Here is a 25,571-nt window from a genome sequence, read left to right as displayed (position 1 = left end):
AGTTTATCAGGAGAATTTAATGGTGAAGTTTCCAGGAATTCTAAAACCAATCTGGAATTGTGTGGGCAGGACTGTGAAGCAAAGATGACTTTGATTTGATTATGAAGAGAGTTCAGAATCAATATTTACGTAATGTCATCATGCATCTTAAGGAGAAAACTATCTGAACTTTTCCAAAAAGGTAAAGCTTTTATCAAAGGAAGTGGAACTTACTGGCAGCCAAAGTGGACTCTCTGAGCAGATCATGCTAGATTAATCCAGTTTTTTCCTGAGTTCGGTTACTAGTGCAAGAGGATGCAATAGATCTATATTTTTTATAATCTAATTTTTAATTTGAATTTATTTTTAAAGTAATCTCTATACCTAATTTGGGGCTCAAACTCAAAACCCTGAGATCAAGAGTTGGATATTCTACTAACTGAGCCAGCCAGGTGCCCCTATTATTAAAGTCTAATTTTGATGAAAACAACCATATGGCATAGGTTGTAAAGTTCTAATCTCTACAAGAAAGCATTTCAACTCTTTTAACAATGTCCTCTAGATACCTCCTTTTTTCTAAGTGTTATTAAATATTGTTTTTTATTTTTCTTGTATACACCATCCCAAGCACTACCCACATTCTCCCAATATACTTATTATACTTAAACTATTTTTCTACATTTATAGTCTTATGACTGTGAAAATATTGTTCACAGCTGAGCTTTGAGAGCACTGTTATTATATTTTCTTTCATGTACAACCCCATCTCCGTTCCCTCAGAATTAAGAATACTGGGAATCCCTGGGTGGCTTAGTGGTTTAGCACCTGCCTTCGGCCCAGGGCTTGATCCTGGAGTCCTGGGATCAAGTTCCACATTGGGCTCCCTGCATGGAACCTGCTTCTCCCTCTGCCTGTGTCTCTGCCTTTCTCTCTCCCTGTCTCTCTCATGAATAAATAAATAAAATCTTAAAAAAAAAAAAAGGAAAGTCAAGAATTAATGCAAGATATGTGGATAACTAAGAAAATTCTGTACAAATCAAGTATCAGTACTTCTTAATTCTTTTTTTTAAGATTTTATTTATTTATTCATGAGAGACACACAAAGAGAGAGAGAGGCAGAGACACAGGCAGAGGGAGAAGTAGGCTCCATGCAGGGAGCCCAATGTGGGACTCGATCCCGGGACTCCAGGATCACGCCCTGGGCCAAAGGCAAGTGCTAAACCGCTGAGCCACCCAGGGATCCTCATCTTCTCAAGTTTCCAACAGAATTGTAAGCTTTCTATCAATCTTATTAGGCAGTCTTAGCATTTAGATTTTTCCTCTGTGGTATAGGTCTGCCTTCTCAGGTCTTGTCTGTTCACTACTTCTGAATGTTGACATCTTGAGTCTGCTCTTTTCTCATTTCCTTTATTTGTCTTTTTGTTTTGTTTTGTTTTTGGTCATTTCAGTGGGGTTTTGGAGAGAAATAAAGATAAATGCATCTTTTTTATCTGCCATGTTAAGCCAGATACCTCAATGCATTATACCTTTTTATGCAGCGAAGCATTTATTTGACAGACTTTTGAGATATTCTAGAAACATATAGGAATATGAGCTAGCTGATGAGATAGTAAGGTAGATTAGTAGTTGTTTTAACTATCAACAAAGCATTAGTTAGCGGATTACTGCCATCACTAATGGTATATAAAGTCCAGAACAACAAAAGTAATAGTTAAGTTTTAGGCCTGTAAGGAACCTTGGCATTGGAAAGAGATTAGAGACTAAATGACTTGGTTAAGCTAAAATAAACTAGTTTGCCACAGAGTTGAAATCAGAGTCCAGATCTGGGACATCCCAAATAGATTATTTTTGTTCTTGTAAACTTACCACTTGTCATTTAAGTGTGTGGTTGAAAATACCACATGATGATAAAAAAATTAAAAGGGCACTAGATCCAAAAAAAAAAAAAATCCAGAAAAAAAAAAAAGGGCACTAGAATATCTCATTCCAAAAATGATAGTCGTTGGCATTTAGTACAATTGCCTATTATTAGGAAAAGAAATATAAAGTATAAAATGATAGCCAATAATCCTTTCTTTAAGTAACATTATTTAATTTTTATAGTGGACCATCCCCAACTTTAATCTACAGGAATTATCTGGGAGGTAAGGAGGGAAGGAAAGCATTGGCTAATTATTATTTTTTATTTATTTTCAATTTTGCAAAGCATGTATTTTCGAATTTAGAATAAAATCAAAGTGGAGGAGGATATTATGAACACTGTACCTTATTCTGCCCTGAGATTTTTATTTTAATAAGGTACAGTGGGGGATGTGAGGCTAGAGATGTCAGCAGTCCTTTCTTGATGAGGTGTGGGCCATGATGTAGATCATGGACTTTATCCTATTGATGGCAAAAAAAACTGGGAAGGCATTACATGTCATCTTTTCCCCCACTGGAGAGCACAAATTAATAAGAACTTCTGATCTCATTCCCCCTTCCCACAAAAAATTGTAATTTTTCTTAAAAACTTGGAAGGTATTTAGTTTTTTATATATATATTTTTAAGATTTTATTTATTTGAGAGAGCGTGCATGGAGGGGAGGGAGAGGGACAAGCAGACTCTGCTGAGCATGGAGCCCAACACAGGTGTGACCCCATGACCCCAAGATCATGAGTTGAGCCAAAATCAAGAGTTGGATGCTTAACCAACTGAGTGAGCCATCCCGGCCCCCCTGATTTTTTTTTTTTTTTTTTTTGTATTGTAAAAACAACACAGAACAAGCTTTATCTAGTGGTACTGGTATGTAAGGAATAATACTGGGGAGTTTCTCCAGTTTGGATGGTTTTGCTTCAACAATAAATGCTTTGTGATTTTAAGTAATTTTGTGTTTCTATGATTAAAGGGCTCTTCTAGGTAGTTTAGGCTAATGTTTGTGCCATGAAACTAAAAGTTAACATGGCTTTTTGAGGTTGTATTGCTACTTTTTGATTTATCTTTATTTTGTAAACTATTTCAGAGATTTCATTAAACTAAATAATAATTAGATGGTTTGGATTTGATCATCCAGAAAGTGCAACTCATGAAGCTAGCTTTGTATTGTTTTTGTTAGTTTGTTGTGGTAGAATTGTAGCATCACAGAAAATTAAAGCACGTCTTTGTTTTGTCATGTGTATATATAATGTACATAATTTTTTTAACTCACAAATACATATATATGCACTTACATTAAACAAAGTTGGATATGCTTTGGGATTCTGCTTTTTTATTTACTAAATTGCTAATATGATTTTCGTGATTACAAGTTTAATGGCTATATTCTTTTTCATCAAGTGGATTACCACAATTGTTACCATATAATTGGGCTTCTCATTACTTGTAGATTTTTATTATTATTATAAGTAAATAATACAATAAACATTTTCATAAAGATAATTATCAGAACTATAACATCATCCTCATAGCTTATTGGAGAAAATTAATTTTGTTTTATATATTTTGGGCAGGAAATTTATGTATCAGTGATACAAGTATAATTTTCTACAAATACTCTAATATATCTATATTTTCAGAATATTTGATTATTTTTTCACAAAAATTTATATAGAGTATAAGTTAACATTAAGGTAAATTAGAATTGTAAACTACATTTGCTGAAATTTTTAGCCATGCTACAGTAAAACTGCATATGGTATCATTTTTTGTAACAAGTTCTGGCTCTGTGGAACACCAAAGCTGATGACTAGCAAATAAACCAAAACAACAGTAAAAAATTTTAAATGTCTTAGCAGCCAAAATAGACATCTTAGGACCTATGTACCCAAAAGTTTCTGTGTTTTATTTATTTTTTTATTTTTTTAAACATTTTATTTATTTATTCATATGAGAGAGAGAGAGAGAGAGAGAGAGAGAGAGAGAGAGAGAGAGAGACGCAGAGGGAGAAGCAGGCTCCATGCAGGGAGCCTAACGTGGGACTCGATCCTGGGTTTCCAGGATCACGCCCTGGGCCAAAGGCGGCACTAAACCGCTGGGCCACCTGGGTTGCCCAAGTTTCTGTATTTTAGAACTAAAGTCTTTTCCTTAAAGCCTCTGTCTTCATATTTTATATGGATTTATAACACACTTACACTTTTCTTAGTCTCCCATATAAGAAACATGGGAGAGGGTGTTGGTAAATCAAGAAGTAATCGCTAGCGGACAGATAGCAAGGGAGGGGACAGAGTATGCAAAGCAGAGCCGTCTAGGCAGAATAGCCTTATATACTCCATTAACCTTTAAGGGTGTCACTCGAGTGATGTGATATAATTATTATTCATCTTGACTAGAGTCATTTTTTAAAACTTTGGATATTCTTAAAGTTTTTTAGGGGTGTGTGAGTGGCTCAGTTGGTTAAGTGTCTGACTCTTGATTTTGGCTCAGGTCATAATCTCATGGATTGTGAGATCAAGCCCTGTGTTGGGGTCTGTGCTCATTGAGGGGGTCTCTCTCTCCTTCTCCCTCTACCCCTTTCTCCACTTGTATGCTCTCTTTCTCTTTCTCTCTAAGATAAGTCAACCATAAAAACAATTTTATTTGATGTATAATTGGCATATAAATTAGTTTCAGGTGCACAACATAATTTGATATTTTTGTATATACTATAGAATGGTCATTTTTTTTTAATTTTTTTATTTTATTTTATTTGTGATTGTCAGAGAGAGAGAGAGAGAGAATGAGGCAGAGACACAGGCAGAGGGAGAAGCAGGCTCCATGCACCGGGAGCCCGACGTGGGATTCGATCCCGGGTCTCCAGGATCGCGCCCTGGGCCAAAGGCAGGCACCAAACCGCTGCGCCACCCAGGGATCCCTAGAATGGTCATTATAGTCCAGTTAGCATCTGTCATCATACATAGTTACCAATTGTTTTTCTTATGATGAGAGCTTGTGAGATTTACTTTCTGAACAACTTATAAATATGTAGTATAGCATTATTTATTGTAGTTACCATTCTACACATTACATCCCCATTGCTTGGTTATTTATAATTGGAAATTTGTAAAAAAAAAATATGGAACACTTCACAGATTTGCATGTCATCCTTGCACAGGGACCATTCTAATCTATGTATCATTTCAGTTCTGGTGTATGTGCTTCCAAAATGAGTGCTAGATACTTTTTATGAAGATTGAAACTTCAGAAACATTTTCATTGTAAGAGATTTTACCTTTTAGCTTTTATTGAAGGAGTGTCACTTATCTGGAAAATTCATTTATATAAAAGGTTTCCTAGTTAGAGTTTAAAAGATACTAATACTTTAAAGTATTTTATTGATTGATTGATTGATTGATTGGATGGGGGAGAGAGTGTAATCAGGGGATAGGTCAGAGGGAGAGGCAGAGAATCTCAAGCAGACTATGTGTTGAATGAGCCTGATGTGGGGCTGGATCTCATGACCTTGAGATCATGACCTGAACTGAAATCAAGAGTCAGACACTTAAGCGCCACCCAGGCACCCCACCCCCTAATACTTTTCTAATTATAAGACATAATATGCTTCTAGTAATGGGTCATGAGAGAAGAGGTCCAAATTTTATTAAACGAAAGTATTTATGTTTAATCTGAAAATGAAGTTAAGAAAACAGTTCTATTTACAATACTATCAGAAGAGAATAAATTTAACAAAATGAGTATAGAATTTATACTCTGAAAACTATAAAATGTTGAAAGAAGACCTAAATACATGTAAAGACATTGATATTCAAGATCAAACTTAATATTGTTAAAATGGTAATATTCCCCAGATTGATCTCTAGTTCAACACAGTCCCTGGCCTAAATGCAGTTGAGCATCTGCCTTTGGCTCAGGGCGTGATCCTGGATTCCCAGGATCTAGTCCCACATCGGGCTCCCTGTGTGGAGCCTGCTTCTCCCTCTGTATCTCTGCCTCTCTCTGTGTGTCTCATGAATAAATAAAATCTTAAAAAAAAAAAAAAAAAAGGAATTCAAACTGCCGCCTTTGTAGAAATTGACAGGCTGATCCTGAAGTTTATATGGAGTTGCAAGGTATGCACAAGAGCCAAAACGGTACTGATAAACAAGAACAGGGCACCTGCTTGGCCCAGTCGTTTAAGCATCTGCCTTTGGCTCAGGTGACAATCCCAGGTCAACTACTGCATTGGGCTCCCTGCTGGGTGGAGAGTGCTTCTCCCTCTATCCCTCCCTGCTGCTTGTGCTGTCTCTCTTCTTTCTCATGCTCTCTCTCATGCTTTCTCTCAAATAAATAAATAAAAATTTTTAGAAACCCACAAATTTCCATGACTTACACTTTTTGATTTCAAAACTTACTACAAAGCAGCAGTGATCTAATGCTAGTGGTAGTTACATTAGAATAGATTTAGAATGGATATAATAGATTAATGGAACAGAATTGAGAATCAGATATGAACTGGTCCATTGCTTTTTGATCAGTATGCCAAGACCATTCAAAGGGGAAAGTATAATTTTTTCAACAAATAGTGTGCTGAGACAACTGGATACTCAGATACAAAGGATTGAATTTGAGCCTGTACCTCATACCATACACAAATATTAATACACAATGGATCAAAGAACTAAATCCAGACTATAAAACTCATAGATGATAAAGCTAAATCTTCATGCCTTCAGATTTGACATTAGATTCCTAGATACGACAACGACAACAAAAATACTAATAACAGACTGTTTTTACCTAACGACCAAGTTCAAATTATTGACAATCCATGGTTTTAGTTTTTCTAGAGTCAATTGCTTTACCTTGAACTCTGTTCATAGTTGTCTTCTTTCACTCAATTCTTTTGCTTTTCAAAGGACCAACTGGACTTTTCTTCCTGAATGAAATTTCTGACTAGTGCCATAACCTTCTCCTTGTCCCTGTGTCTTCATTTGGTCTTTTAATTTTCCACATTTGTATTGCAGAAGTCTTCAAATAGCAAGTAATCTACCTGTTTTGAAAGACTACTCCAAATCTGTTAAGGATTCATAATGAAATATTTATTAATAAAATATAATACCTGGGATTTGCTTCAAAATTATTTTTTGAAATTGGGTGAGGTTACATGGGTAATCATTATATAACTTTAAAATTTTACAGAATACAAAAAAAATACTTAAATATTTTTCTGCATATCATGCTTTCTGAGGTGATTCAGATTTTTTTCTTACCACTTTGATGTGGACAGTTTTGCACATTTGCTTAATAAAGCATAGGCCTCTGTAAGTACTTCACAGGCTACCTTCTTGAAACAGAGTACGTGGTTCTTTCTTTGACCCCATTTATAAATGATACTCCCACACCTTCTTTTACTCTACTGAGCGTCATTCCAAACTGAGCCACTAGAAACCCCGCATTTTTCTTACAGATTGATCATAATATTGTGTTTAATAGTTTAGGAAAGTCAATAAAGCTAAGCCTATCACTGACTCAAATTGAGATTTTTGAAACTACTTTTCAGAAGGTTTTTATTTGGAATAATTTTTTCACATGTATCTATATGTTTTATTTAAATTCTAGTTAACATGCAGTGTGATATTAGTTATAGGTGTACAGTGTGGTGATTAACACTTCCATTCAATACCTGGTGCTCATCACAGCAGGTGCACTCCTTAATCTCCATCACCTTTTTCACCCATTCCCTCTGCTCCTCCCCTGGTAACCATCAGTTCTCTGTAATTAATTAAGAGTCTGTTTATTGATTTCTCTTCTCTCTCTCTTTTCCCTTTGCTTCTTTATTTTGTTTCTTAAATTCCACATATGAGTGAAATCATATGGCATTTGTCTCTTTCTGACTTATTTCACTTAGTGTAATAATACTCTCTAGTTCCATCCATGTCATTACAAATGGCAAGAGTTCATTCTTTTTTATGGCCGAGTAATATTCCATTATATATATCTATATACCACATTTTTCTCTGTTCATCACTCAGTCCACACTTGGGCTCTTTACATAATTTGACTATTGTTGATAATGCTGCTATAAACATGAGGGTACATGTATCTCTTTGAATTAGTATTTTTGTATTCTTTGGTTAAATACCTGGTAATGTGATTGCTGGATTGTAGGGTAGTTCTATTTTTAACTTTTTGAGAAACCTTCATACTGTTTTCCAGGGTGTCTGCACCAGCTTGCATTCCCACCAATAGTGCATGAGGGTTCCCCTTTCTCCATTCTTGCAACACCTGTTGTTTCCTGTGTTGTTGATTTTAGCCATTCTGACAGGTGTGGAGTGATATCTCATTGTAGTTTTGATTTGTATTTCCCTGATGATGAGTGATGTGGAGCATCGTTTCATGTATCTGTTGGCCATATGGATGACTCCTTTGGAGAAATGTCTGTTCATTTTTTCTGCCCATTTTTCACTGAATTATTCATTTTTTGGATGTTGAGATTGATAATTTCCTTTTTTGTTGTTTTATTATTTTTTTAAATAATTTCCTTATAGATTTTGGAAATCTATAAGGAAACCCTTTATCAGATATGCCACTTGGATATCTTCTCCCATTCCATAAACTGCCTTATACTTTTATTGATTGTTTCCTTCACTGTGCAGAAGCATTTTACTTTGATGAAGCCCTAATAGTTTATTTTTGCTTTTGTTTCCCTTGCCTCTAGAGACATATCTAGAAAGAAGTTGCTATGGCTGAAGTCAAAGAGGTTACTGCCTGTAGCCTGTATTCTCCTCTAGGATTTTTATGATTTCAAGTCTCACATTTAGGCCTTTCATCCATTTTGAGTCCTTTTTTGTGTATGGTGTATGAAAGTGGTCCAGTTTCGTTCTTTTGCATGTTGGTGTCCAATTTTCCCAACACCATTCGTTAAAGAGACTGTGTTTTTGGCATTCGATATTCTTTCTGGCTTTGTCAAAGATTAAACTGACCACATAGTTATGATTTCATTTCTGGAGTCTCTGTTTCTTTGATCTGTGTGTCTCTTTTTGTGTTAGTACTTTACTGTTTTGATTACTACAGCTTTGTGATATAATTTGAAGTCAAATTGTGATGTCTCCAGCTTTGCTTTTCTTTTTCAAGGTTGCTTTGGCTATTCGGGGTCTTTTGTGGTTCCATACAAATTTTAGGATTGTTTGTTCCAGCTCCGTGAAAAATGCTATTGGTATTTTGATAGGGATCGTATTAAAGGTGTAGATTGCTTTGAGTAGTATAGACATTTTAATGCTATTTGTATGGGATGTTTTCCTTTTTCTTTGTGTCATCTTCAGTTTCTTTCATCTGTGTCTTATGGTTTTCAGAGTACAAGTCTTTCACCTCTTTGGTTAGGTTTATTCATAAGTATTTTGTTTTTGGTTGAATTCATGACCCTGAGATTAAGAGTCCCATGGTCAAAAAAATTAAAAAAAAAAAAAAAAAAAAAAGTCCCATGGTCCACCAATTGAGCCAGCCAGGTACCCCTGGAAGGTTTTTATTTTTTATTTTTTTCACTATGACCTACACTAAAAAATAAATTATATTGTGATCCAATACATACATAGTTTAATATGTATGTATATCTGCAGCAAACATTTCATGAAATAATACCCTTGCTAAGTGTGTATTTATTTTTTATTTTAGGCTATATTTCTTTAAAGGACATGTTGGTCAGGATCCTCTGTATTTATTTGTTTCACATTCCACGAATAGATCATGTCCTGCAGTTGAGAAAACATTTTAATATGGTCTAAAATAGTCATGTTTAATATAAATAAATACAAATGTTTTTGCATATTAATAGTAAGTGCTCTATACTGTTCTAAGTGTTAAGCAAGATGTAATAGGTTTTTTTTTTATAATATACTAATGATTTGATAAGTAATCCCTTCAAAAAACTTAACACCAGGAGAAATTATTCTTGCTAACCATTTGGGAAATATTTCTGCACATTATACTAATATACTAGTAGAATTAAGGTAGTAAAAATTAAAAGGATTTGTGGCTTTTTTCTTTAAAGTTGTAGTGATGTTTTGTTATCTCCTTACCCCTAATCATACTGCCTGCTTAAAAAGATGTTCTCTGGGTAGTGAAGGCATTAGGCCAGCCTGTCCTCTTGGCCCTAAATAGACACGGTAACCTATCTGAGTTATGTAAAAGTGGTTTCTTGTTTTAAAACAAAATACCTCAAGTTCATTTGGCTGGATTATTTTCTTTTTACAGTTCTAGGTAGTAATTTATAAATGTACTACTTTCACTTTAGGGCAAGAAAATGTGACAGCTGGAGATCTAACTAAACTGGGAACCTGAGGCTGTATGTTCCTTTATCAGTGTGACTCTGAGAACTGAGACCTGCTGGTTCTTTGAAATAATGCTGTGTCTGATGAAGCTTACGGTAAATGTTGTCTCTGTAGGTGACTTACTGAAATAGGAAGTTTTGATGCAGTGGGTTTTATGGGCGGCATCACATCCAGGACTGCTGCTTCAAAAGGGCTGAGTTTAGATGTAAAGCTCCAGAAACTACTATGTAATGCAGTTTCATTTCCATTAACAATAAAAGAACTCATAGCCAGGAAGTCAGCGTGGGAAGCATTGTGGATTTTGTGCAACAGATACTAAAAGCTTTGAGTGCTTGGGATTGTGCATCTGATCGATGATATTTCGCTGTCCATTAAACTGCCTGCCTTTCTCAGTTATTTATATGTTTTAAATATATATACTTAATAAATACATTTCAGTTGAAGCAGTCGTTCATTTTAAATGGGCAGGATTTTAACCCTCTATTTTTGTAATTCTTCCAGAGCAAAATTTTTGAGTAAGTATATCACAAGAGGATAGTGGCTGAGTTATTGTCTAGCCTTCCACATGGCTGCATTTTGTGTTGGCCTGTTCAGTCTTAATAATGCCCTCTGGCAGAGGAATTCATTTGAGTGATGCATAGCTTAAGAGAATTATCCAGTCACCTCCATTGCCTCTTAGGAATAAGGATAATTGCTTTGTAAGAGGGTGACATGTGTTCAGTTCTTTTGGTGCCCCCAGAGAAAGTAAGCAAACATAAGCCAGCATTTTGTGATGTATCAGCCATCACATTTGGTGTTAACATAGGCTGTCTCATTCATTATGTTTCTGCAATTATATTTTTTATATAGGTATGAAAATTGAAGCTGAGAGATGTTTCATAATTATCTATTACTTTTAGGTTTAATGGAACCTTGAAAGGAGGCATCATCATGGTAGAGTAGAAGAGTGCCTCCTCTCTTGGCTCTTTCTGTTCTCCACTAATGGAGCCATTATTTTTGACCCTCCTCTTTTCAGTATCCCTCATGTTTACATATAATCCAAAGGTTATTAGTTTTTTCTTTGAAATGCCTTGATTATAAATTGTATTTTTTAAGTTGTTTTCTGCCAGGAAACATTGGCTCATACCCTGCAATAATAAAAGAATTAGATAAAAATTAGGTTTATCTAGCACCTTGCAGTTTACAAATTCTAAGTCATGTAATGCTCATAACCACATAGTTTGTGGTAGATGTCATTCTTTAAATGTTCTGCTATCAAAGCTTCCCCTTTCATCTTTCTGGGTATTCTTCTCTATTTTATACTTTGGGGCCAGATTAATATTAATATTCCACCATCATGCTTTTTCTTTTAGCACAAGACCTTTGTTGGTTCACAGCAGGCTGAATAAGGAAGTCAGAACTGTATTTGCATTTAGGATTATCCATATCTGATTGTAAACTAGGCTTCTTTTTTTACTACCCTAGAACTTTCTCAGAACCTTCTGTATGTTACATCAATTTGGTTCACTGCAGCCAGCATCTGTTACCTATTACAAATCAGGTATTATGTTTGTTGCTGGGGATAAAAAGATGAGTTGAAAATTCTTTTTGACCTTTTAAGTCATAAAACCACAAGGAACCAAAAAAAGTGGGAGAGAAGAGGAGAACAGGTGAAAAATGTTAACAGAATTTTGGAAGCTGGAAAGCAGATGGTTAAATGGTAACTGACTTAGCAGTCCAGAGAAAGCTGATGATTGAAAGGATAAGCCAGTTTGTAACATAAAATATGCCAGTTGAGCTCAAGAATTGGAGACACTGGAAACTCAGAAAGTGAGGATGCAAAGGAGTAAAAACAGAGAGTTTAGTGGTAAGTCTATATATGAAGCAGTTGGATGGCTAAATCACCTCCCTCCCTGGTATCACCTGACTCACAGGAGATGGAAGGTTCACCCTGTAGAAAGTGAAGTGCATTGTGAAAACTGGGCCACCTAGCAGAACACAGGGAAAATGAGAAAAAGCTTCCCGACTGATTGCTGAGACTCCCTAGACTCTGCAAGAAGCATATATCCATAAGTGCCTGGGATTTCTTTAAACTCTTGCATTTTTTTTCTTCAAACGAAATCTGTGCAGTTTCTATAATAAGTTTGTTTTACTATAAAAAAAGATTTTTCCCAAATCTTCAAAGAAAAATGAGGATCTAGGAAAAGCATGTCTTATTTGTGTAGCTTATGCCCTGACACATCTCCATGTATGCGTGGTTGTGCATACCTCAGAGTAAGAACCTGGCATTTGAGGTTATTCACATTCTGTCCCTACTGGATCTTTCTGGCTTTACTCCTCACCATTTCTCTCTGTATACTTTGTGCTTCATTCATATTGGTCCACCTGCAGTAAATCAGATTCTGTGCATTTTCTATCCTGTTTCCACCTCACTATTCAAGTTAGTATTTTTTTATACACTAGGAAATATCCTTTATTGTCTCCTCTTGTTTGTCCTTCAAGGCTCCCCTCGAGTGCCGACTTGACTTGTTCATATTCCTCTTTTAATTCATCACAGTATGTGATTAATAATTTAAAAATTAAAAAAATAATTTAAAAATTGAGCTGCCTGTGCAAGGCCCTGTGTGAGGAGCTAGAATACAGTCTCTTCTGGGGTGAAAACTAAGTGTTGCTCATCTTAGATGTCTGATAATCTGCATAAGATGGATATTAAATGTTCAAACAATTTCTGCTGCCTCTGGTCTCTTATTTTTCTTCTTTTTAAAAAAGATTTTTTATTTATTTTAGAGAGCATGGAGGGGAAGGACAGAGGGAGAGTCTTTTTTATTTTTTTTTAAAGATTTTATTTATTTATTCATGATAGACACACAGAGAGAGGCAAAGACACAGGCAGAGGGAGAAGCAGGCTCCATGCAGGGAGCCTGACATGGGACTCGAACCCGGGTCTCCAGGATCATGCCCTGGGCTGAAGGCAGGCGCTGAACCACTGAGCCACCCAGGGATGCCCAGAGGGAGAGTCTTAAGCAGACTGCACTGAGCACAGCACCCGATGTGGGGCTCGATCTCAAAACCCTGAGATCATGACCTGAAGCCAACACAAGAGTTGGAGGCTTAACCGACTGCACCACCCATGGGCCCCTGGTCTCTTATTTTTCTGACTCATTGTTTATGCTTCCTCACAAATTGTTATTTAGAATCACAGATCTGATCATGTCACCATGCTACTTTAAAACCTTTTGTTTTAAACTTTAAGATGGCATTGAGGACTTTTCTTAAAAGTCCTGAGCCTTGCTTTTCTAGTCTCTTTTGCTACCCTAACCATTCTTTGCCTATTTCTACCCTTTCCTGATCCTCATGATAGAATTTATAGTCCATCTATTCCCAGACCACCTATCATTCTTAGACTGTACCATCTACTTTGTCACTTTTTTGTTTGTTCATACAGTTTCTTTGCCTTGGGATGCCTTTTCCCCTTCATCTATTAAAATCCTACTCATTTTTTTTTTTTTTAAATCCTACTCATTTTTAAAGATTCTGGGCAGAGGTGGGTGGTTGGGAAGTAATTAGGGGGAAGAAAGAAAGAAAATAATTTCTTCCCTGAGAGCTCCTGATTTGCCTTCTCTGTTTTCTTTTTTTTTTTTTTTTAAGATTTTATTTATTTATTCATGAGAGACACAGAGAGCGAGAGAGAGAGTGAGAGAGAGAGAGAGGCAGAGACACAGGCAGAGGGAGAAGCAGGCTCCACGCAGGAAGCCCGACGTGGGACTCGATCCCAGATCTCCAGGATCACACCCTGGGCTGAAGGTGGCACTAAACCGCTGAGCCACCCAGGCTGCCCTCCTCTGTTTTTTTGCTCACAGATCAGAATCTAGGTTTAGTACTCCGTTATACTTACACAAGCACCTTTCTTCACTTAAATATTGTATCAGTTGAATTGAAGATCTGTTACATTAAGCATGTACTTCAAAGGTTGGTTAAGTTAATTTTTTGACAGTAAAGGCATGTTATACTTTAAATGAGTAAGGGGTGAATTCTGGTACCTCTACCCGCCGTAGGAATTCTTACTGCTGAAAAACTGTCTGGGTAGGGTGGTGGTGTCCAATTCTGAAAGACTCCCAAACGTGTTTACAATTTTATTTTATTTTATTATTATTATTTTTTTAATGATAGTCACAGAGAGAGAGAGAGGCAGAGACACAGGCAGAGGAAGAAGCAGGCTCCATGCACCAGAAGCCCGATGTGGGATTCGATCCCGGGTCTCCAGGATCGCGCCCTGGGCCAAAGGCAGGCGCCAAACCGCTGCGCCACCCAGGGATCCCTGTTTACAATTTTAAACTTGACCATTTTCCTTTAAGAGATACTAAGTTCTTAGGGTTAGCTTTGTGCCAAAATTGGTTTGGGGTCACAATAACAGTGCTTATACTGTGCCAGGAAGGACTGTCCTGAAAAATCTTTATGCGGTATTATATCTGATATGGGGATAAGTCTGTGGCCAAGTTGGAGTTTTTTTAAACAGGAGAAAATCAAATTTAACTTTATACATGCAAGGGAATTCACACAGGTATGAGATGCCCTGCCTCTATTGGGTTTTAATCTGCTTCTACTGGCTGTTTCTACTTCAACTATCCTCTCCCCGTTATTAGTATCCTTTTCACAATCTCATCAAATAGATTTTTTTAAATGTTTTTAGTGGGGCGCCTGGGTGGCTCTCAGTTGGTTAAGTGTCTGCCTTCGGCCCAGGTCATGATTACAGGGTCCACTGATTGAGCCCCATGTTGGACTCCCTGCTCTGCGGAGAGTTGCTGCTTTCTCTGCCCTTCCTCTTCCCCTTACCCCTCCCCCTGCTCGAGCTCTCTGGTGTGTGTATACTCTCTATCAAATAAATAAAATCTATTAAAAAATGTTTTTGGTGAGAGGATTAATCAGGAACACCAATTTTTAGGCACTTAATGCAATTAATATATAGAGAAAAAAATACCTATTTTCTACTTTTGCTTCTTTAAAAAAGAAGTTGTTCATCTTATAATGGTTTCTTAAGTATTTCTCTGGCAATCTGTGAGTCCTCTTTACTGTTATTTGCAGACAAAAGTTATTCCTAAAGTAGTGTACTCTTTGACACATAAAGGTGCTTGGCAACCTGATAGCGGTATTAAAAATATAATGGTATGATTTGCAAAGGGCCATCTGTTGTCTAGATCCTGGTTAAAATAGGAATATAGGGCAGCCCGAGTGGCTCAGCGGTTTAGCGCCGCCTTCAGCCCAGGGCCTCATCCTGGAGACCCCCTATCGAGTCCTGCGTCGGGCTCCCTGCATGGAGCCTGCTTCTCCCACTGGCTGTGTCTCTGCCGCCCTTCTCTCTCTCTCTCTCTCTCTCTCTCTTTCTCTCTCTGTCTCTCTCATTAATTAATAAATAAAATCTTTAAAAATTAATTAATTTAATTAAGGGAATCCCTGGGTGGCTCAGTGGTTTAGTGCCTGCCTTTGGCCCACGGCGTGATCCTGGAGTCCCGGGATCGAGTCCCACGTCGGGCTTCCTACATGGATCCTGTTTCTCCCTCTGCCTGTGTCTCTGCCTCTCTCTCTCTCCCTCTGTGTGTCTTTTATGAATAAATAAATAAAAATCTTTAAAAAATTAATTAATTAAAATAGGAACATAAATTGCAAGCAGCATACTGTTCATTTATAAAAGCAAACTATAGTATATAAAAATCAGGAAATACTAAGACAGTCATTTTAACGCCTTAATGTACATCTTTCTATATCCTTTTCCATGTACATATATAGGCAGCTATGTACATGTATGTGTATGTATAAATATAACATTTACTTCTATGTATTACTTAAAAAGTAATTATATGTGCCAATAACTTCATCAGTCAAGGTTTTGGGTGTCTTTGAGATGTGCAGAACAGAGTCTTAAGCCCCATAGGACATTGAGAGAACCATTAGATAAAATTCCTATCCTCAAGATATTTATAGTCTAGCTGATTAAGATAGGACAAATATATAAGAAGAAGAAACGTGAAGTCCAGTGCAGTGACTAAACAACCACTCAGGAGGAATTAAAATTAGCTTTCAAGAATCAGTAGAGATGGACAGGTTAGGGAAGATAAGTACCTGGTTTGGAGTGTGGGTTTACCAAGTGGTTAAATGCTGCTTTCATCCTCATCTTCACTCTAGGTACTTACTTTAGATGTCTAGGAGAATATTGATTCCATTTATACAGGTAGAGAAGTTGAGAGGAAAAAATCATTACTATTGCAGAAAGAACTTTTAAGACATCTAAGTATTCAGGCAGAGAGCTGTTTCCTGCTCATAGTTAAAGAGCTAGAGTTCTGGTGAAGAATCACAACAGCTTTGAGAATCATCTACTTACAGACATTAGACGAGTTTTCCAGAAGGAGGGTACGACAGTAATTGGGTTTATTTCACACTGTCCTTTTTGCCAAGTCAACACTAAATACCATGACAAGTAATATATAATCTCCATTTGTTAGTGAGTTTAAAAGTGAGGGTTTGGAAAAAAAAAAAAAAAGTGAGGGTTTGTGTCTGTTGTGCCAAAGTTAAAATTTGTGTATTTGATATTCTGGGACTTCTTGGTTTGCTTCATGGTTTAATAGTTGGGAAATAATAACAAAATGTGTGAGAGAGAAAAGAGGTTTGTTTTCTTTTTTTTAAGTTCTCACGTCTAACTTAAATTTCCAAATTCTCAAGTGATTTCTATTCTTGTCTTACTGGGTCTAATTATCTCTGTTTAGCTTTTCACTTATAAATCATGTTTCATATATGTGAATAGCTTTGGGAATGTGACCTTTCTCATGACCCTGTAAGCTAAGATTTTGCTTTGCATTTCCCAAAATAAATGTCACTAAAACATATACATTCTGCTTTTCCCCTAGGTAAAAATCTCTACACCAATGAATATGTAGCTATCAAACTGGTGAGTAGAATTTATATTTGTGGTAATTATGTTTTGGTACTCTCATCCCTCACATATCTTTTTACAGGAAATAGTTGTAAGGATTCACAGGAATACTAATGTTTTTTTCCTTTGCATATGATCCCACAGTCACTTTCCCTCAACTATATATATATATATAGTGTTACAGTGACTCATCACTGCTATATAGTCTAAAGCTATATAGTCAGTCAGATGATGTTAATTATAGTTTCAGCAACAATGAGTCAAAAAATAGTTATTAAAAAATTAAAAATAGTTACTAAAAATAGCTGGAAGAAAAACAATTGTTGGGAGACTAGTAATTTCTGTGAAGTTTGTACCTTTCAGAGTGCTATTTTTTGAAAGATAAAGCTGTTGGAAATTTTATCATTTTCTTTTGCTTAACTGTGACTAATCCAGTTTTTAAATGTAAGGTATGTATTAATATACTTTTAGTAGAGAACCAAATCTGATCCATCAAATCATTGCCTTAAAAAGTTGTCAAATATGAAAAACACATCTTGTGGTCAAATTTGAAACAAAAAATTGACTTTTGTCAGTACTAATCTTATGAATAACTAACATGGTCTTTAAAGATAGCATCCTATCAAGATATATATTATTTTTAAGGAAGAGTAATTTTAGAAGAAAATTCTTTATCTTATATTTAAGGTCAATACAAAATCATTTCTAGTCATATGAAATATGTCATATGACTCGTTTCTATGAAACTGTGTAAATGTTTGTCTTTCTAGGAAGTTTCCCAGGATTTAAAGCAGTTTGGGGCTTTATTAGTTGGAAGACAGAGGAGTTAATGATTGAAGGAAGTATCTTGTGATAATTGTCATAATGCTGTTCTTTTCTAACGAATTGCACTTACCACATCCACACCTGTTCTGGGTGTGGATTGAGTTTGTCAGTTTGTGAAAAAGTCAGAGTTGTCTTATGAAGACAACTGTCAGACAGTTATCAGATTGGTTTCTCTACAAAGACATGGATAGGAAGCAGGGCTGAGAGCAGGTAGCTGCTAGGGAACTTAGTGTTTTCTTTTGTTTGTTAACTTGGAACTCTTGTTGGAGAAATGGGAACAGGAGGACAGGTAATGCATGTAACAATGCAAGCCAAATATTTTCTAAGATTGAATATCAAAGGATTAACCATATTCTTTATAGGAATTTGGTTCCGTAAAAGTGTTCCCTAGTTTATCTGCTTGTTTACTTTTTCTGTTTTACTACTTTGGTAAGTTGGACTAGTAACAGGAAGAAGTAGCTCCTGAAACTCTTTAAAATACTGTCTCAACACTGTATATTGGTCTTTGTCCTTTTATTTATCAAGACTTCTCTTGAGGTTTTTTGTTAGGGGCAGTTTTTTCTACCTAGATTTCTTCTTCCAAGTTCATACTAGTTAACTAGATAAGCTTACTATATATTGTTGACATGATGGATCACTGCGTTTCACTTACAGTTTGTTAAACTATATTCTACTTTGTATGGCCAAGAGTGAAAGCTAAAAATAGACCTCATGTCATCTAGTATGGTGTATCTCAGGAGCTCATTTCTTTTTCAAATAAATCTTAAATAAAGGCTTTTTATAGGATAACAATCTTGTCTACGGGCTGCCTCTTTTGCTGTTGGTCTGTGTTCTCCATGGGAGATAGGAGGGCAGTAATTGAGCTCTTTTTGTTGTAACAGCAAAATTTGCCTTAAGCATTATAGTCCTACAAGGTAGCCGTCTGCTGTCGGTTTAGGATTTCAGGCAGACATGTGTGTTCCAGAATAACCGTGATTCTGGCAAATAGCCAGCCCTCTGTGGAAATGTAATCAGCATCTGGCACAGAAATACAAGGAAGGCCTGCTGGTACTTTTTTCCTTCTACTTTGGATCTTCATTGTGGGCTCTTGTTTCTTAGATTTTTAGGAACCTTTTTAAAAAATCATATACAACATAAAATAGTATAATGAACCCTTCCTTTACCCCATCACTGAGATTTCTCAGGCTCTTTTTAAAATAAGTTCGTAACAATTGTTAGAAAAAAAATCTCTCCATGTTGCTAATTTTGCTGCCTTCCACAAGATGTAGACTCAGTGTTCATAATGTCCTTTGTTCATAGTGCTTCCAGAAGAGCACCTTGAAGCTGTAATTGTGTGAGCAGACTTTAACTATATGTTAAAGGAATTGGCCTAAAGGATATAAATCCTATCATCTGTGATAAAAAGCTCCTCGTGTCTGAATACATTTGACATGTATGTTCACTTTCAACCTTGTAACTCTAAAGAGTTTTTACTTTTTTTTAATCTGCTAGCTTAGTTACCCAACATCAGATTTTAGTATTTTCTATTAAGATATTCACTGTGAAGTTTTAGAGTATTATATTTGAAGAAGGATCTGTGACTTTTTCCTTCATTGCTCCTTGGGGCTTGTCAGAATCCAAAGACTTTTCTCCAGAAAAACCTCCAGAAAGATCAACTTCTGCTTCCATATTAACTTGTTATCCTGTTTCTGTTTGGTTCCTTGTGACTTATTAGGGATTTTTCTGAAGGACAAATTCCATAATTGGCTGCTTTAACAGTACTATAGTGGAAGATCTAAAACCAAATGGAGACTCTCAAGAGTGATCTTTCTCTATTGAGGACATAAATGAATAAAGAAGTGACTTTACAGTGTAATTAGTCTTATGTACTTTTTCTTTTGATTACAAGAATCTTGAGAAGCTTGAAGTTCAACTGTGCTGATTTTATAATCAAAGAAAAATATGAATTCTTTCATAGAACTCAGTAGAGATATGAACTATTTCAGCCTGCCTGAATTGATTTAGATAAAAGCTTCCTAGAAGCAAAGGGATAGACTAGATAACTTCAAGGAAACTTCTGATTTATGGATTCTAGATCTTAAGAAAAATGTCAGAAAACAAGTAAGTTCAGGAAGAGCCTTCAAAGATGATCAAAGAACTAAAAAATAGGACCAGTGAGGAAAGTTTAAAGGAATTGAAATTACATTGTCTGAATAAAGGAATTGAATAGTCTAAGAAATAGACTTAGTCTATTTCTAATAGTCTAATAGTCTTAAGTCTTTGCCTAATAGTCTAAGAAATGATTGAATAGTTTTGTTATTTGAAGATAGTTGTTCTAGTGTTCAGAGTTTATTGAAGAGCTATTTTATTTTGTCGAGGACAAAGGAGAAATAGGTTTAGTTTCAGTCATGGAGATTTAAACTACATATAAAGACCTTTGAAATCATGAAATGTGTTTAACATTAGCATGAATTATCAAGGGAAACTGGGGGATCTCCTTCTTCTGAGCCTATCTTTTAAAAGGGCCAAGTGACCATTCGCTGGAGAAAAGACTGTTTTCCACAAATGTTGTTAGGAAAACCGGATATCCATGTGCATTAAAGTTGAACGCTTATGTTATGTTACACATAAAAATTTAACTCAAAGTGGATCAAAGACCTAAATATAAGAGCCAAAACTATAAATCTCTTAGAAGAAAACTTAGGGGAAAAGCTTCACGAGATTGGATTTGGCAGTGATTTTTTAGATATGACACAAAAAGCATAACCAAGAAAAGAGATTAATTGAACTTTATAAAAATAAAAAACTGTGTATCAAAGGACTCTGAATACAGTGAAAATACAAACCATGGAATGGGAGAGAAAATTTAAAAACATATATCTGATAAAGAATTGTATCTAGAATTTTCCATTTTAACCCATTTATAAGTGTACAGCTCTGTGGCATTAAATACATTCACATTGTTGTGCAATCATTGCCATCATCCTTCTCCAGAACTTTTTCATCTTCCTCAGCTGAAATTCTATCCCCATTAAACACTGACTTTCCATTTCCTCCCTCATAGCCCCTGGCAACCACCATTTAACTTACTGTCTCTGTGAACCTGACTACTCTAGATCCCTCAAATAAGTGAATCATGCAGTATTTGACCTTTTGTGTCTAGCTTATTCTGCTTAGCATAATGTCTTCAGGGTTCATCTATGTTGTAGTATGTGTTCAAATGTCTTTCATTTTTATGGCTGAATAATATTCTGTGTGTGTATGTGTGTGTGTGTGTGCAGGAAAATGTAATCACATTTTGTTTATTCATATATACCCATTATTAACATGGGTGTACAAATACCAGCTTGGTATTTGCTTTCAGTTTTTTGAGGTATATACCCAGAAGTAAAATTGTTAGATCATGTGGTAATGCTATGTTTAATTTTTTGAGAAACTGCCATATCATTTTCCATAATAGCTGTACCATTTCACATCCCCACCAGCAATGCACAAGGGCTCCAGTTTCTCTACATCCTCACAAACACTTATTTTCTGTGATCTTGATAATAGCTATCCTAATGAGTACATGGATCTACTTTCCAGGGTGATGTTTAATTTTCTTGTTAACTAGTTGCCCAGTATGCTGTCAGTTCAGAATAATTAACTGGCTGGTTAAGTTCAATGTAGTACAAAATGTAGTAGTTTGGCTGTTTTATCTCCAGGGTCTTTAGAAAACACTATTTTTGCAAACTCAAGCATCATATTGATTAAAGATACATATTTTACTTTTTTAACATACATATTTTAATTGCATTTACAGTCTTCAATTTTCTTAAGTGTAAAAATAAATATACATACAATGTTCCTACAGCATTATTCATAATAATAAAAACTGAAAACAGTCAAAATGTCCTAAAATTGTGGTATATGTGTGTGCATACACACACAGACACTCAGGGGGAATACTACAGCCATTAAAATCTATATAAAGCTTTCTGGGGCACCTGGCTGGCTCAGTCAATAGAGCATACAATTCTTGATCTCAGGGTCATGAGTTCAGGCCCCATGTTGGTCATGGGGCCTACTTAAAAAAAATACACACACACACACACACACACACACACAGCTATTTACTGACATGGAAAGATGTCATCATTACATAGTTGAGTTTAAAGACACACTACAAAAGAGCAAATATAATGTCTTGTGTATTTTAAATATATTTTCAAGTATGTATTATATCTAAATATATGTATCAATAAATATTTGGGAGGACATTCACCAAAATGTTAATAGTGCTTTTTTTAAAATGGTAGGATCTTAGATTATTTTTAGTCTCTTCCTAATTTTTGTGTATTTGAATTTTTTTTTCTGAGCATGTATCATTTTTCTAAAAACAATACTGTTTATCACCCAAAATTCATAATAAAACAAGCAGGGAATACATGCTGGTATGTATTTATTTAATTTTTTTTCATGCTGGTATTGAATTCAGAGGTTTGGCATCTGGTTTCTTAGAAGAATATGTTCCAGGAGAATACCTCTTGGTGAGGGAGCTATCCTTGAATGATGGCTCATACACAGTATTTGTACTTAAATATCTGTGGAAGGGATTGTATATACTTCAGCTTCATCTTCCCCTAGCTGTGCTTTCAAAGAGAAATTGTAGTAAGAAAATGTATTACATATCTCTAAAATATTAAGTGGTCTTAGCTCTAGTTGACTTTGAAAACCTAGGAATGGTAAATTTTATTTGTCTAAATCTGATCACAATTTCTCTTCTTGGGTTTCAGGAACCAATAAAATCACGTGCTCCACAGCTTCATTTAGAGTACAGGTTTTATAAACAGCTCGGCAGTGCAGGTAAGTCAAGTCTGTTTTCTCTGTGTACATAGTTAGCATATACCTTAGCTGAAAGCCCAAAAGTATGCAGACTTTCTTGTCTAGTTGACCTTTTTTACCAGACCATATATCTCCGCTGCTTCTGCTGGGTAGGTAAATAAACATAGTCACCTAAAGCTACTTGCTCTCTGCTCCTGGAGGGGCAGTTGATTGGGGACCTGTGATGTGCCACGACCATGCCCATAAACCAGCCTTTGAATACTTTTATCCACCTGAAATACACATTGTATGGGGTATTGCTTTTTTTTTTTTTTTTAATTTTTATTTATTTATGATAGTCACACACACAGAGAGAGAGGCAGAGACACAGGCAGAGGGAGAAGCAGGCTCCATGCACCGGGAGCCCAACGTGGGACTCGATCCCGGGTCTCCAGGATCGTGCCCTGGGCCAAAGGCAGGCGCTAAACTGCTGCGCCACCCAGGGTTCCCGGGGTATTGCTTTTTTTGGTAGTTTCATTCTCTTTTCATTTCTTTATACCAAAAGAAAGGAGGAGGGGGTGGTAATTTACAAGCAATATTTTATCATATTGAGACTATATATCTTTTTTTTTTTTAATTAAAAAAAATTTTTTAAAGATTTTATTTATCAGAGACCAAGAATGCACAAGCAGGGGGAGCAGAGCAGGCAGAGGGAGAAGTAGGCTCCCTACTAAGCTGGGAGCCCAATGTGGGACTTGATCCCAGGACTCTGGGATCATGACCTGAGCCAAAGGCAGACGCTTAACCAATTGAGGCACCCAGGTGTCCTTATATATTCGTTTTAAAAACATACTAAAATACACATTCTGAAATACCATCACTCATTTTGTCTATTGTCCTCTGAATTTGGAAGACCTATCTTATGTTGTAATAACCTTTGACCTTTGAGGATTTTTAAATTTATAATGTTTTAAAACATGCCTATTTTTTACCTAAAAGGTCTAATTTCTGAAATATCTTACTGGCTTCCAGAAAAATATCTTGACTATGCGAATGTTAGCAACCATAAGGAGATTATACCTATTGGATACCTCTTGCAAAAGATGAAATTGTTAGCACTGGTTTCATTGCTTGACATTAGTAAACATTCCTCAGCTCTGTGCCTTCTTCAATGTGGCAGTTTTATGTGAATGACTGAAACGTTTTTATTTCAAGCACCACTATTGGAAGTACTATTGAAAGAATTTGAGGGCGCCTAGGTGGCTCAGCAGTTAGGCATCTGCCTTCAGCTCAGCATGTGATCCTGGAGTCCCAGGATTGAGTCCCACATCAGGCTCCCTCATGGAATCTGCTTCTCCCTCTGCCTCTGTCTCTGTCTCTGTCTCTGTCTCTCTCTCATGAATAAATAAAATCTTGAAAAAGAAAATTTGAGTTTCACTTCCTAGTATATATAGAATTCTCTAAGAGCCACACAGTATTATTCAGGTGGTCTTATATCCTGATTGTGGCAATAATCAGCCATAGTCATAACCCAGGAAGGCCAAGATCTGCCTTCCATTGAACCTAAAATGGGTTCTTACAATAGACTCTCAGCACACGTTTGTTCATTGATTATATCCTTAAATATGGAGAGTTCCAGGCATAGGATTTAATATTGGCAACTGAGTTCATAGGACTTTCGTGTAACTTGAGTCTTTTCTTCCCTGAACTAAACTTTTAAAGTTGGCTATTACGTGGTTTCTCTTTTTTTATAAATTTTAGGGTGACAGTTCTCACAGCTCGCTTATGATAAATGTTTATACATTTTCACAAATCTAAGGCTCAAGTAAAAACATGCTAGATGCAGCCCAACTTAGAAGTTTGAGGGGGCCTAAGGATGTTGACCAGGCCATTGTGCAGGATTTCCTCTATGAGCCCTTTCCAGTTGACCTCCCAGATCAGGCCAATCTTCTCTTTTCAATATGTAGCCAAAAATTTCATGAACCTATTAGGTAGGAATAGCATCTGTGCTGCTGGGTTTATACTCTTCCCGAATACAGGAAGAATATTTCAGATTCTTGACGTTTTGACATTCTCCATGTGCTGAAAAGGATTAATTAGGGAGAGTATTGGAGGAAAGGGGACTTAAAAAAAATTGCCTTTCACTTAAAGCAGCAAGGAAAAACTACAACCTCTGAGCCTAGTAGGAATAGCAAGAGCTCTGTTTGAGTGGTCAGGCCAGCTATTGGCCACCATTGGTCTCCCTCCCAGTATTTCTGGCAATCATCTCAAAGTCACAAAGCCTTCTAGGTCTTACATGAAGTTCATTGGTGATTTCTGACTCATTTTCTGCTTTTTGAGATCATTCACTTAAAAGTACCTGTGGTGGGTGTCATTTTTTCAGTATTCTTTACCTGCAGCTAAAAAGGTAGCCACAAGCTTTTCTAATAAGATAGGAAGAGCTTCAGAAATCTGTTACAAATTTCTGCCCAATGCAAGAATTGCTCCTAGAGTTTTTTTTTTTTTTTAAGATTTTATTTATTTATGAGAGAGAGAGAATGAGGCAGAGACACAGGCAGAGGGAGAAGCAGCCTCCAGGATCACACCCTGGGCTGAAAGTGGCACTAAACCGCTGAGCCACACTGGCTGCCCCCTCCATAACAAATGGTCATCTCTGCTTGTCTACTACTTACTGTAGAATTTACCACTGTTCTACATAGTTCAGTGTTGGAAAGCCCAGGGCATTGAAAATTATATAGGGCCAAAATCTGTCTTTATTTCCATGGAGCACAGTTAAGCTCTCTGTTACTAGCTCAGAGGCATCAAAACTGTTACATGCTTCCCCCTTCACCATTCACCTCCAGTCTTCTTTCAAGCCAAATGT

The 25,571-nt window shown here is 36.2% G+C and overlaps 1 protein-coding gene and 1 non-coding gene across 40 annotated transcripts in view; one reads left to right on the top strand and one right to left on the bottom strand.

Annotated features, from left to right (window-relative positions):
- The window catches only part of CSNK1G1 (casein kinase 1 gamma 1), a 169,850-nt gene that overhangs the window by 69,718 nt on the left and 74,561 nt on the right, over window positions 1–25,571 (top strand). For 37 of the 39 annotated variants that reach the window (XR_007407285.1, XM_025472515.3, XM_049104183.1 and 34 more), the window contains 2 exons: window positions 17,076–17,116; window positions 22,681–22,750. Coding sequence is in view for 36 of the 39 variants with exons in the window: in XM_025472515.3 (XP_025328300.1) it covers window positions 17,076–17,116; window positions 22,681–22,750 (111 nt within the window). In the remaining 3 variants the exon portion in view is untranslated. Of the gene's footprint in view, window positions 1–10,160; window positions 10,293–17,075; window positions 17,117–22,680; window positions 22,751–25,571 lie in introns of those variants that run through there. The other 2 variants (XM_049104197.1, XM_049104198.1) reach the window with 2 other exon arrangements.
- LOC112676234 (U6 spliceosomal RNA) lies at window positions 5,001–5,104 on the bottom strand. Its single transcript, XR_003146402.1, has one exon. It is a non-coding gene; the product is annotated as a U6 spliceosomal RNA (small nuclear RNA).

This window comes from Canis lupus, chromosome 30 (assembly GCF_003254725.2).
Source record: "Canis lupus dingo isolate Sandy chromosome 30, ASM325472v2, whole genome shotgun sequence".
Classification (NCBI taxonomy): domain Eukaryota; kingdom Metazoa; phylum Chordata; class Mammalia; order Carnivora; family Canidae; genus Canis; species Canis lupus.
Note: the sequence above shows the minus strand (reverse complement) of the source record. Positions and strands in the feature narration are given on the sequence as shown.